This window comes from Leptopilina heterotoma, unplaced genomic scaffold (genome assembly GCF_015476425.1).
Source record: "Leptopilina heterotoma isolate Lh14 unplaced genomic scaffold, ASM1547642v1 Lhet_65, whole genome shotgun sequence".
In the NCBI taxonomy this organism is placed as follows: Eukaryota; Metazoa; Arthropoda; class Insecta; order Hymenoptera; family Figitidae; genus Leptopilina; species Leptopilina heterotoma.
In genome coordinates, this window is record NW_025111152.1 from 4,450,893 (window position 1) to 4,464,810 (window position 13,918).

Consider the following 13,918-nt stretch of genomic DNA (forward strand, 5'->3'; position numbering starts at 1 on the left):
ATTGAGAAAAAATTTGTAAATCATTGAATTCTTTTGGAAAATATTAAAATAGTCGACATTGAAAATTATAGATTTGAAGAAAATTTTTTAAAATAATTGAAATTTTGCCAAAAATTTTATTACATAAAATTAAAAAAAAAAATTTTTTAAATTAAAAAAATTTTGGGGAAAAATTTTATTATTTTTAAAGATAATAATTTAAATTTTGATTAGAATTTTTTTTTAATTTTTGAACATAATTGAATGTTTGCGAACAATTTTATTACTTTTGAAAATAATTGAATTTCTGCAATCATTTGTAACTTCTCCAAAATTTAATTTTTTCCAGTACTTTAATAAAAATTCCTGACGTTTACCTGATTTTCCTGGCCAATTTTACTTTCCCTGAATTCCCTGATTTCCTTGACCGATGGCAACCCTGTTATTAGGTATTAATATTATTATTTTTTATCACTTATATAAATAATTTTTAACTCACTTTTCAAATTTCATAAAATTAAAAAGTGTTCTCTAAAGTCGAGTTAGTAAATATCTTAAGAATATTCTTAATATTGATACTAAAATTATACGAGTTTCAAATTACCGTCTGACTTAAAATTGACCCCTACTACTAAACTTACTTACTACTACAAACCTCATAATAATAATGTTAACAATAAAAATAGTAGTAATAATAATAATAGTAAAAAAATAATAATAAAAACAACAATCAGATGACATAACGGAATTGCAACTAAATAATCAGTAAATTTTACTGAGAATGAAAATAAGAGAGGGGGGAGAAGTCTTTAAAGAATCGAAACTCAATAATAACTCAATTTTTTTTATATACACTCGTATGATCAAATAAAGAACGTAAATCTAAGTTGAAAAATCCTAAAGGGGCGAAAGGACAAGTGGAACTTTATCTCGTTTCGTCTCTCAAGACGAAAAGTATGAGACGCCGACATAAATTCAAAGATACATCGATATACTCCTCTGAGAACGACACAAGCGATATATTTCGATTTATCGATACTATATATAGATTTACCTTTAATAGAAGGACTCTAGAGAACAGCCGCGCTCCATTTCGTTCCATCCTTTTTGAAATTATATTGTGAGTTTCCATCGTCATTTTAAATTGATGGCAAGGTGGATATACTACACCGAAAAAAAAGTATTCTGAAACTAAGTATAAAATATTCTAGACTATTTTCTTTAGTGTATATTCTAAAACTTTTAGTATATTTCCATCAAATAGTTTCAATATTAGTTGATATTCTTAAAAGAAGAATATATTCTAGGAATTAGAATATATACTTGTATGGAGAGGCGTTATGCGCATGTGCAATCGGGCGATAGCAGAAACTTATTATAAAGTGCAGAGATTCGCGCGGGCACGTGAATGTTTATTTTCAATTTGTTTTATTAAAATACAGTTAATATGGAAGAAGTGAAAATGTGGCTTCGATTGTACGGGCTTTATGAATTAGAAGATCGTTTTGAATGTAAGTAAATTTTTATTGTATCACTCATTTAACTTGTACAATGCATTCAATTTCTCTTTCATTCATTTTGAGGTTAGAAAAGTAAACATTTGCACAAGCAAACTACACCGAAAAAAAAGTATTCTGAAACTAAGTATAAAATATTCTAGACTATTTTCTTTAGTGTATATTCTAAAACTTTTAGTATATTTCCATCAAATAGTTTCAATATTAGTTGATATTCTTAAAAGAAGAATATATTCTAGGAATTAGAATATATACTTGTATGGAGAGGCGTTATGCGCATGTGCAATCGGGCGATAGCAGAAACTTATTATAAAGTGCAGAGATTCGCGCGGGCACGTGAATGTTTATTTTCAATTTGTTTTATTAAAATACAGTTAATATGGAAGAAGTGAAAATGTGGCTTCGATTGTACGGGCTTTATGAATTAGAAGATCGTTTTGAATGTAAGTAAATTTTTATTGTATCACTCATTTAACTTGTACAATGCATTCAATTTCTCTTTCATTCATTTTGAGGTTAGAAAAGTAAACATTTGCACAAGCAAACTAGTCTTCTAGCATTTGTAATTTATTATTTATTTTAATTTCATTTATTTCTTTTTAAATTAATTAATTTATTTATTTAGATGATATAACATTTAATTGCAATTTTAATTTCTTTTCGTTTTATCTGTTTTTCTTACTACTATTTTTCTTATTACCTACTTTCTTGAAAATTTGTTTTTTGCTTTTTAATTGTGAGATTTTTTATTTGATTTTGTCTAGTCTTCTTGCACTTGCAATTCGTTATGTATTTTAATTTTATTTATTTATTTAAATGTTACAACCTTTAATTGTAATTTTAATTTATTGTCGTTTTATCTGTTAAATTTCTTACCATTATTTTCCTTATTACTTTCTTGGGAATTTGTTTTTCGCTTTTTAATTGTGAGATTTTTTATTTGATTTTGTCTAGTCTTCTTGCACTTGCAATTTGTTATGTATTTTAATTTTATTTATATATTTAAATGTAACAATTCTTACCATTATTTTCCTTATTACTTTCTTGGGAATTTGTTTTTCGCTTTTTAATTGAGAGAATTTTTATTTGATTATGTCTAGTCTTCTTGCATTTGCAATTTGTTATTTATTTTAATTTTATTTATTTAAATATTATAACATTTAATTGTAATTTTAATTTATTTTCGTTTTATCTGTTAAATTTCTTGCTACTATTTTTCTTCATACTTTCTTGGGAATTTGTTTTTCGCTTTTTGCTTGTGTTAGGTCAAAAAATAAACACTATGAAGAGGTTGCGTGGTTTGAACGAGGCTTTGATTAAAGAATTCGTTCCAGAAGTTGGACTTCGTTTAGATTTAATAGAGTGTCTAAAATTAGAACATGAGGTATTTAAATTATTATTGCAAATCGACATATGATTGGTTTTTTAAGTATTTTAATGCTATATTTATTTATTTGTATATTTTATGGTGTCAAAATTATTTTGATTAAATTTACAGGTTGAAAACGGAGATTTCAGTTCCGCAACCGACAAATCATTGTTTCAAAGTGAGAAGGACGAATTAAGAGACTTAAATCCATTGATTACAGTGCCAAGTACGACAGACAATCAAGAGGAAATTGGAAAAAAAATTAATAAACCGACATCGTCGAAGAATGTTAAAGAGACTGAAGAATTGGCAGTTTCAAAGGAATCGCAAGAAATTACAATCAGTGATGAAGAGGTATTGTCTAAAGCGAATCATTTTCGGTAATTATTCCTTGTTCAGGGTGGCCACCAAAACTCGTGAATAAAATTCACGTCTATTTCCCGGTTTTTTCAAGGTTTCTAGGAAATTTTCAAGGTTTTTTTGTTGGTTCAAATTTTACTATAGTAATACTTAAAAAATTCAACTACTTCCACATTTTTAATTATTTTTTATTGCCGAATTTTTTATAGGCTTTTCTTACGATTCTGAACAATCAATCGTATAGATTTTAAAAAATTCAGGGTTGCCACAAATATTTAATTTTATTTTTCCCTGACTTTTCCCTGATTTCCAGACAAAATTTTCACTTTTTCCCTGACCATAAAGAATATTCTGATTCCCTCTAAAAATTATTAAAAACATTCTATTACATTTACTTACGAATTTCTTAAATTGTAAAATTATTCGCAAACATCAATAACTAAATTTTTAAATAAGTATTTAATTATTATTTTTCCATAGGAATTAAAATTCTTCAAAACATTCAAATTCAAACATTTTTAAAATTAAACAATTTATAAGAATCAATATTATTATAAATCATTCATGTTTTATAAAAATTTTAATTTCCATAAAATTTTTCAAAAAAAAAAAAATTAAATTATTTACAAAAATTATAATAATGGAATTCTTCGCTGAAATTCAAAAATTTTCAAAATTTACATTTTTAATACAAGTTTTCAAAAGAATATAATTATTTAAATAAAATGTAATAAAATTCGTTGCATAAATTCAATTATTTTTACAAGTAATAAAATTTTCCACATGAATTCAATTATTAAAAAAAAATTGATAAAATTCGTTGTAAGAATTCCATTATTTTCATAAATTATAAAATTTTTCTGAGGATTTCAATTAATTATAATACAATTTAAATTGAATTCCTAGAAAAATGGAATTATTCTCTTAATTTTTTTGTAAGAATTTAATTACATTTCACGAATATAATGAAATTCTTCGTTGAAATTCAAAGATTTTCACAATCTACTTTTTTAATAAAAGTTCTCAAAATAATTCAATTATTTAAAAAAATGTAATAAAATTCGATGCAGGAATTCAATTATTTTCATAAATAATAAGATTCTTTAAATTATTTCAATTATTTAAAAAAAAATTTGAAAAAATTCATTGCAAGAATTCAATTACTTTCATAAATTAATAAAATTCTTCACAGGATTTCAATTATTTTTAATACAATTTTAAGCAAATTCTTTGAAAGAATTCAATTATGTTCTATGTATTTTATCAATTATGTATTTTTAAAAATTCATGCTATAATGCTTTTAATATTCAATTATTATCTAAAATTTTAACTAATATTCATTTTAAAATTAATTTTTATTGGAAAATTCTACAAGAATTCAATTATTTAAATATAAAAATAAATAATTTATTGAATAAATGAATGTTTATCGAAACTAAATTATCATAAAGAATTTTATCAACAAATTTGATTTTTGTCGAGAAATTTTAATAAAATTTTCAAGAATAATAAAATTTTTCGAGGAATTCAATTGAAATTGTATTAAAAATAATTGAAATTCTATGATGAATTTTATTTATTAAAATAATTGAATTTTTGTAAAAAATGTTATTATTTATGAAAAGAATTGAATTATTGCGAAGTTTGTTTAAAATTTTATCAAAATTTTTTTTTTAATAATTGAATTCTTCTGAAAAATTTTATTAAAACTGTAGATATTGAAAATCATTGAATTGAGAAAAATTTTTTGAAAAAAATTGAAATTTTGCAAAGAATTTTATTAAAATTTTTGAAAATAATTGAAATTTGGAGAAGAATTTTATTATTTTTAAAGATAATTGAATTTTTATGAGAATTTTTTTAAATTTTTGAACATAATTGAATTTCTGCGTAGAATTTTATTACTTTTGAAAATAATTGAATTTCTGCAATCATTTGCAACTTCTCCAAAATTCAATTTTTTCCAGTTACTTAAATAAAAATCCCTGATTTTTCCCTGACTTCCCTGACCAATTTTACTTTCCCTGACTTTTCCCTGAATTCCCTGATCAAAAAATAAAATTTTGAAAATGGTCAAAAAATTTTTTTTTCGGTTTTAATAATATATAGTACTAAAATTCAAGGTTTTTAAAAAAATTCACGTCCAATTCACGGTTTTTTCAAGGTTTGACAAAATTCACGTCCATTTCAAGGTTTCAAGGTCTGGTGGCCACCCTGATTGTTTCACTTTTTTATAATATTTAATTTTTCAAATTGTAGAACTCTGCAAATATAAATAAAGAATCTAATACGAATAAATCACAAAGCAAGAAAAGAAAACGTTCGGCTGGATGTGATGAAAATAAACAGAACAAACATTTAGCTTCATGGAGTGCAACCGAGTTTCTTAAGAATTTGGTAATTAAAATTTTTAATTGACTTATACATTAAATATAAATCTTTAAATTGAAAAATATAATTTAAAAACGTTTACAGGATTTACATAAGTATTTAAATGAATTCTCAATTACATCACAAATTGCTGTAGAAAATTATGAAAATAATGGCTTCTTAATAGAATCGGATAGATCGCACATTTGTGATGCTGTAGCTGAAGCTATTCTGAGGAAAAATTTTACGTAAGTTAAATATGGCAACATTTTTGTAATAACAAAATACTTTTAACTTTTTATGTGTTTAGGCCAGGTCACACTGAGTACAAAACTGCTGCAACAAAAATTTGTGAACTTTTTCCATGCGAAAGTGAGGTAATTATAATAATTATTATAGTATGATTCTTAAAAAATAATTCTTTATACTAGAATCTTTATTATACATCCTTTTTTCTGTTTCTATTGTAGGAAATTTATTATAAACCTCCAGATATTGCACATCGGAATGCTTTCGGCAAATTGCCGAATAAGATTAAAAACATCAAATATCAATTGGCAAAACAGGGGAGTGGTTGTCCTTCCACATCAGGCACAGAATCGACAAAATTAAAATTCACAGAACCTTCTCAATTAACAGGTATTTTAAAAATGTAAATCTATAAGAACATTTTTTTAATAATTATTTTAAAACGTTCATATAATTAAAAATTAAATTGTTAATTAAATTAGTAAATTAAAATTAAGTTTTATTTTTCAGGGAGCAGTGACAATAATGACGACGCTGTTAAAGCAGCTATTTCTTTTCTAAAACACGAAAGTTGCGATTCATGGCCCGTATTGCTTAAAAAATGGTCTATTACACATGCCTTCAGAAATAAAAGATTAAAAAGTAGCAGACCCACAGAAAATGTAGTTGATAATGCAGAAGAACAAAACTATATCCAGGATTATTTTCAAGAATGGACAATTCTAGGGCTTGCAAATGGATTTTCATTGGTAAGAATAATAAATGCATTTAAAATTCATTGATTTTATTAAAACTCTTAATTCTTTTTAACTAATTAATTTAATTTTTAAAAAATATTTTTTTATATTAGGCTTCACAGTCTGTCCCCTATTTCCCTAAAAGTCCCCCTTTTTTAATTCAAATATTTTCATAAATAACATTTAATTCGTCACACAAAATCAATTATTTTCAAAAATGTGTTTGAAATTTTGCAAAAGAATTCAATTAGCTTGATAAACAACAAAATTGCATAAATTCTTCCCATAAACAATTATATTAAGGAATTTTAATAAAATTCTTTTCCAAAATTCAATTATTTTGATAAATATAAAAATTCATCACAAGAATTCAATTCCTTTGAAAAGTAATAAAATTCTTTGCAGAAATTGAATTATCATTATAAATAGATAGCGAAATTCTTTTCAAGAATTAAATTATTGTCGAAATTTTTTTTTAATTCTTCTTAAGAAGTCAATTATTTTCAAGATTTTAAATAAATTTCTTCACAGGAATTCAAGTTTTTGAAAAATAAAGAAATATTTAGCAAAAATTCAGTTATTTTCAAGATTTTAAATAAATTTCTTCACAGGAATTCAAGTTTTTGAAAAATAAAGAAATATTTAGCAAAAATTCAGTTATTTTCAAGATATTAAATAAATTTCTTCATACGAATTGAATTTTCTTCAAAAATAAAGAAATTTTTGGCAAAAATACTTTCAAGATTTTAAGTATATTTCTTCTCATGAATTCAATTGTTTTCAAAAATTATTACTTAAATTCTTCTCAGGAATTTAATTATTTTTAAAAGTTGTTAATACAATTCTTTGTAAAAATTAAATTTTAAAAAACATTCAATATTATTTATTTTTGTATTTAAATAATTGATTTCTCGTAGAATTAAATTATTTTTTTTCGTACTTTTAACTAACAATTCTGTAGAATTAATCTATTTGGAATAGTTGTACAATTCTAGTTAAAAATTCTAGAATATGTTAATTGAATCGAAATCATACAAATAATTTTGAAGAAATTACGGTAATAATATTCTTGAAATAATAAAATAATGATTTTGTCAGTCTGTCATCTTTATGTTTTATAATAATATTCTTGTGAGTTGTTCAATTTGAAATTTTTGAACAACTTAATTCCAATGAAAAAAAAAAGATTAAATATTTATTTTAAATAAAACTATTGATGTTTTCAAATAAATTTACGTCTGAAGAAATTTGTAAATTTTAATAGAACTTTTTTTGAGTATCTAATAATTTTTAGAGTAAATCAAAATATTCTTTAGGGTCAGGAAAAAATAAAGTGAAATCTTAGTAGCAACCCTGTATAAATAAATTATATTTTTATCTTAATTTAACCAATTTTATGGTCCCCTAAAAGTCCCTTATTTTTAAATTTTCAGTCCCCTATTTCCCCTAAAATACATTTATAGGGTCAGTGTGAAGCCTGTATATTATTTTTAAATTCTTCTTAGTATATTGGACAATGTAATGTGCTTCGAATTTTAATTTTCCTATTGATATATTTAAACTTAAATTAAATTACCTTAAAATTGATTAACAATAATTTGGTTAAATTTTAATAAATTTTTTTAGCTGGATCAAGATTTTAAAGAATTGTTCCCTGGAAAAGAAGACGGTTTGCTCGCCCGATGGGAAACTAGAAAAATATTGATTGTTAATCTGATTAAAAAAGAAGTAGCTAAAACAGATTTGCACACTTTGAAATTATTGAAGGATTATGACGCCGCTCCAGAAGGTATGTTGCCCAAAGAATATGCTAAAAAATATGTTAATAAAATAATTATTTATATAAAAATAATAATATATTTTAATTTTGTGAAAAGGAAAACGTGATTCAATAATTATTCACATGTTACCATCTTTACTATCAAAAAGAATTCGCCGCAAAGAATCATCTGATGTGACAACATTTGCAGAAGCAAGAATATCTTTTGTTCTTCATGTTAAGGTGAGATTGCACAAATTATTGAACAAGTTATTATACAAGTTAAAAAAAATTACATTCATATAATATGCTTTTTATTTGTAGATTCCTGGAGATTTGCAAAGATCCGTGGAGCAACATGCCAAGAAACTAAAAAATCTCAATTTGAGTCTTCAACCATTCATCATATTAGTTGGACCAACTTTATCGGAAATTTCTGCAAGTTATGTGCAGATAAATGGTGTACGTTACCTTTTGAGGACACCGATTAAGGCTCTTGATGTCTGTTTTAAATCACATTTCGCTCTCGACGCTGCGTATTTAACACCGTGCAAAGCTGTCTTTTACTTTATCCAAAATTATTTCTTCGATATTTATTTAAAGGGAGATGAGAAAATACAGAGAGTGAGTGCAGTCATTAGTTCACTCAGAGGATTGGGACAGCAACAGAAATAAATCACCAAAATGTACGTGTGCAGTGAATGTGGATTAATTATCCCTATTATTAATGGTTTATGTAACCACTTGAAAGTTATACATGGCTTTAATGTTTTAAGTGTTTTTAAATGTGGTCAAAATGGCTGTGACAGAGAGTACGGCACTGCGAAATCTTTCCGAAAACATTTAAATCGGGATCATCCTTTTCCCATTCAACATCAAGAGGTAGAAAATTTTGAACAAATCGATCTTAACAATCCTGAAAGAGAAGTGGAAGATTTTGAACAAATCGATCTTAACAATCCAGAAAGAGATATTGCAATTGTATTGCCCGTTGAAGGTAATAATGAAGAGCATAATGAAATTGATCGGGCACCTGCAACATCTGTGATTCTGAGAAATACTTTGTATAATTCATCTCTGGCCTTATCAGCAAAACTTTATTCGTCTAATACTTTAAATAGAGCTCAAATTCAAGATGTGATTGATTATATGAAAGAATATTCTTCGAGTGGCTTTCTAGAGGACCTTAAATCAAGAGTTGATAATATGCTACGCGACACTAATCAAAGAGAGGAAGATGTTCGAGAGTTAAATCAAATGTTCTCAGTTCTGCAAAATCCGTTTTCTAAATTAGAAACCGAATACTTAAGAATGAATGCTCTTGAGGATCATGATTGTTACATTCGTCCCGTATCTTATATCATCGGACCTGGAGAAAAAATTAAAAATATTAATGGACAAGCTGTTGTAACTCCATTTGATTTAACCGGACAGCATATTCCTATGCAACGTGTGCTAAAGTCATTTTTCGAACTACCCGGAGTACTTGATGAAACTTTAAATTATATTGACAGTTTGAAAAACTCAAGAAAATTCACAAACATTATTCAAAGTCCTTTATGGAGAGAAATAGAAGAAACCCATTTTCAAGGAAAGACAGTGTTTCCTCTATTCTTATATTTTGACGATGCGGAACCCGACAATCAAACTGGATCACATTCAGGGGACCATAGTATAGGTGCTGTTTATTACGAAATCCCATGCATTCCGCAACATTTACTTTCGAAACTGCAAAATATTTTTGTATCGTCAATATTTTTGAGTAGTGATCGCGTTTTGTTTAATGAAGAAGCTTTCAGACCCTCTCTTAATGATTTAAAATATTTAGAAGAAACAGGTATTCTTATTCAAACCGAAGAAGGCGAGCGTCGAATATTCTTTGCTTTGTGCTTATTACTAGGAGATAATAAGGGCTTTCAATCCATTAATGGATTTGTCGAATCGTTCAACGCCAATTACTACTGCCGTTTTTGCAAAGAACATCGAACTACAATGCGACAACAAAAAAAAGAGAACCTCGAAATGTTAAGAAATATAATAAATTACGAAGTAGATTTACGTACTGATAATTTCTCTATTACTGGTATAAAGTCTCGGTGTATTTTTAATAGTTTATTTTCGTTTCATATTGTTAAAAATCTGATGGTCGACATTATGCATGACTTATTTGAGGGCGTTTGCCATTATGATCTATGTGCAATTTTGGACTATCTTATTTTTTTTCGCCAATTTTTCACACTTCAGACTTTAAATGAACGTATTCAAAATTTTAATTATGGGCCTGACTATGGAAATAAACCAACTTTGATCACAAGAGACCATATTAGAGGAGAAAAGTTAAAAATGTCTGCGTCCGAAATGATGTTTTTTGTTAGAAATTTCGGATTAATGGTCGGCGATTTAGTTCCGGATAACGACGAAGGGTGGAAACTGTATAAAGTTTTAATTGAAATTCTAGATTTTGTATTAGCTCCTTTTGTTATAAATAATTCAAGCGTCTACCTAGCTAATTTAATTGACGTTCATCATGCGATATACACTGGATTTTTTGGAAATACTCTAAAGCCAAAGCACCACTTCATGGTGCATTACCCTCGTCTTATGCAACTGGTTGGCCCCTTAATACATATTTGGTGCTTCAGATTCGAAGGCAAACATCGTCCAGTTATAAAACAAACCGCGAAATCAATGACATGTAGAAAAAATCTTCCTCTATCAATTGCGAAACGCTACGCGTTAAATGTTTGTGCAAAATTTCTCTCTAAAACTGGATTTCCTCATGATATTGAATGCAAAACAGAAAAGTACACTATAATCGAAGCAGAAAACTACGAAAATTTTCAGCATATTTTACCTGTTCAACATGATGATTTATTAATTGTATCAGAAATATTTATTCGTGGCACGTGTTATAAGCAAGGTTTTATTTTAGCAATACGCTACGAAAACGATTTGCCATTATTTGGCGTTATAGAGACTATTATAACTCCTCAAGAAAATGGCAATACACAATTTATTTTAACTGCATTACATACTGTTGGTTTCAATGATCACTTACACTGTTACGATGTCACTCCGACACAAACGTGGTTTTTATCTTCATATAATGAAGTTTTGTCTTTTCACCCTTATTTCCTTCGCACAGGGGGTGATGGAAACCAATACATTAGCTTTAAACATTTATTGTAAAAGATTTTCTAATTTTGAATAAATAATTTTTAATATTATTTTAAGTGTCTTTTTTAATTAAATAAAAATATTTTAATTTTTTGTCAATACAATATTCTATTCCTCTAGTTAGAATATTCTATTCTTCAAGTTAGAATATTCTATTCTTCAAGTTAGAATATTCTATTCTTCATGCCAAAATATTATCATCGGTAGGTGAAGAATATAATACACTTCCCATTAGAATATATTCTTGATCATTAGGTGAATCTCCTCTAACATGTAGAATATATCCTTGGCACCTATTTTAGGGGGATGTATTCTTCATGTTAGTGGGAAATACTAAGTTTCAGTATATTATTTTTTCGGTGTATATAAGGAAAGAAACAAAAAATTTTTTTCCATTGTAAACGAAAATATTTTCATCCAACACTAAACGTTTCGGAAAACATTATATTACATGTCTGACTCAAAATATTTCTCATCTACTTTGACGAACATTTACTAAGTCTTGTTTATTCATAAATAAGTAGTTTATGTCGGATTCAGTATACCAAAACTTTTTTGTAAAATCTTTTGATTATTAAATCAGTAGTAAACGTCAATTGTAGTCAGACAGACATTATCTGAGTACTTTTCAATTAAATAGATAAATAATTAAGTTATAACCTGTCAATAATACTTTGCAATAATTTTAATTCATTTTTAATTGCAACGTTGCAAAGTCAATTGCACCTTTACTGCAAACTTTAGAGTCTGATGTCAGTAGCGAATGTCAATTTTAGTCAGATAAAACGTTTCTGATCATTACAAGATTACATACTGAAAAAAGTGTTTTATTATTTATTCATTTATTCACGAATTTCTTTAATTGTAAAATTATTCCAAAACATCAATAGTTTTATTTAAAATAAATATTTCATCATTATTATTTTCTCATAGCAATTAAAATTAATTAATTAAAAACCTTTATACCAAGTTTCACAAAAATTGAAAGACCCATGACCAACTTTGATTTCTTTGAGAGAATTTGACCCTACTGTAATTTCTTTAAAATTATTTTCATCATTTCAAATTTAATTATTATTTTCTAGAATTTTTAACTAAACTTCTTCTTTAAATCAATTATTTTTAATAATTTTTGAAAAAGTTCTTTGAGAATTTTCAAATCCATTTCTTCATAGACACTTTTAAAAACAAATTTTAAAATAATTAAATTCTTGGGACGAATTTTAATATGTAATATTTTTAAGCATAATTACATTTTTCCAGGAATTCGATTAAAATTGTATTAAAAATAATTGAAATTCTGCGATGAATTTTATTATTTATGAAAATAATTAAATTCCTTAAAACAATTTTATTATTTATAAAAATAATGGAATTATTGCAAAGAAATTTTTAAAAAAATTTGTAAATAATTGAATTCTAGTGAAATGTGTATTATTTATGAAAATAAAAATTAAATGTTTGTGTGGAATTTTATCAAAATTTCTGAAAATAATTAAATTCTTTCAACAAATTTTAATAACATTTTTAAGAATATTAAGGTGAAAGATTAATTAATTTTTAAGAATAATTCCACTTTTTGAAAAAATTTTATCAAAATTGTATTATAAATAATTGAAATTCTGCAATGAGTTTTATTATATTTATAAAAAATAATTGAAATACTACAATGAATTTCATTATTTATGAAAATAATTGAATCGTTGCGAAGTTTATAAAAAATTTGTTAATTGAATTTTTGTGAAATTTTAATTATTTTTGAAAATAATTAAATATTTGCGTAGAATTTCATCAAATTTTTTTTTAAATAATTGAATTCTTTTGTAAAATATTATTAAAATAATAGATATTTATTGAAAATCATTAAAATGAGGAAAATTTTTGAAAATAATTAAACTTTTGACAAAAACTGTATTAAAATTATATAGAAAATAATTGAATTTCGGAGAGGAATTTTATTGTTTACAAAGATAATTGAAATTTTAACGAGAATTTTTTTAAAATTTTGAACATTATTGAATTTCTGCAAAGAATTTTATTACTTTTAAAAATAATTAAATTTCTGCAATCATTTGTAATTTCTCAAAAATTTAATTTTTTTAGTTTTTATCTAAAATTCTTCTATAAATTCATTATTTTTAATAATTATTTAAATACCTATATTTTTGAAAATTTTAATTAATTTCAGAAGAATTTGAATTATTAAAATGTTTTTAAAATCTTAGTTCTTTTTTCCAATAAAATTGATTCAAAATTGAAATTTTATAAATAATTTCACAAATATAAAATAGTTCTTGAAGAATTAAACTATTTAAAAAGAAAGAATTAAATGTTTTGTACTAAAATTTGTGTCAATTTCATAGTTTATGAGGCAAACAAAAAAAACACAAATCAAACAAA

The 13,918-nt window shown here is 25.1% G+C and overlaps 2 protein-coding genes across 6 annotated transcripts in view; both read left to right on the plus strand.

Annotated features, from left to right (window-relative positions):
• Nucleotides 1-13,918, plus strand: part of LOC122510014 (disks large 1 tumor suppressor protein) — a 1,103,313-nt gene that overhangs the window by 713,170 nt on the left and 376,225 nt on the right. The gene's annotated exons all lie outside the window — the stretch shown is intronic.
• On the plus strand, nt 1,816-9,016 carry LOC122510017. 2 transcript variants are annotated; one of them, XM_043624402.1, is made up of 11 exons: nt 1,816-1,939; nt 2,762-2,880; nt 2,995-3,219; nt 5,486-5,623; nt 5,702-5,844; nt 5,907-5,973; nt 6,067-6,235; nt 6,356-6,594; nt 8,209-8,371; nt 8,460-8,584; nt 8,666-9,016. In XM_043624402.1, exons 1-11 carry the CDS (start codon nt 1,876-1,878, stop codon nt 9,014-9,016), a joined length of 1,803 nt encoding a protein of 600 aa, XP_043480337.1. In that variant the 5' UTR covers nt 1,816-1,875. The 2 variants fall into 2 exon arrangements, with proteins under 2 accessions (XP_043480337.1, XP_043480338.1); XM_043624403.1 differs by lacking the exon at nt 2,762-2,880 and having other exon boundaries at nt 1,821-1,939; nt 3,086-3,219.

Excerpts from the sequence above, each read along its gene's own strand:
- LOC122510017 (XM_043624402.1), top strand. The coding sequence starts at position 1,876 with ATGGAAGAAGTGAAAATGTGGCTTCGATTGTACGGGCTTTATGAATTA. Across the intron at positions 5,624-5,701 it reads CCGAGTTTCTTAAGAATTTG|GATTTACATAAGTATTTAAA; the intron begins GTAATTAAAATT and ends AAACGTTTACAG. Across the intron at positions 8,372-8,459 it reads TTATGACGCCGCTCCAGAAG|GAAAACGTGATTCAATAATT; the intron begins GTATGTTGCCCA and ends TTTTGTGAAAAG.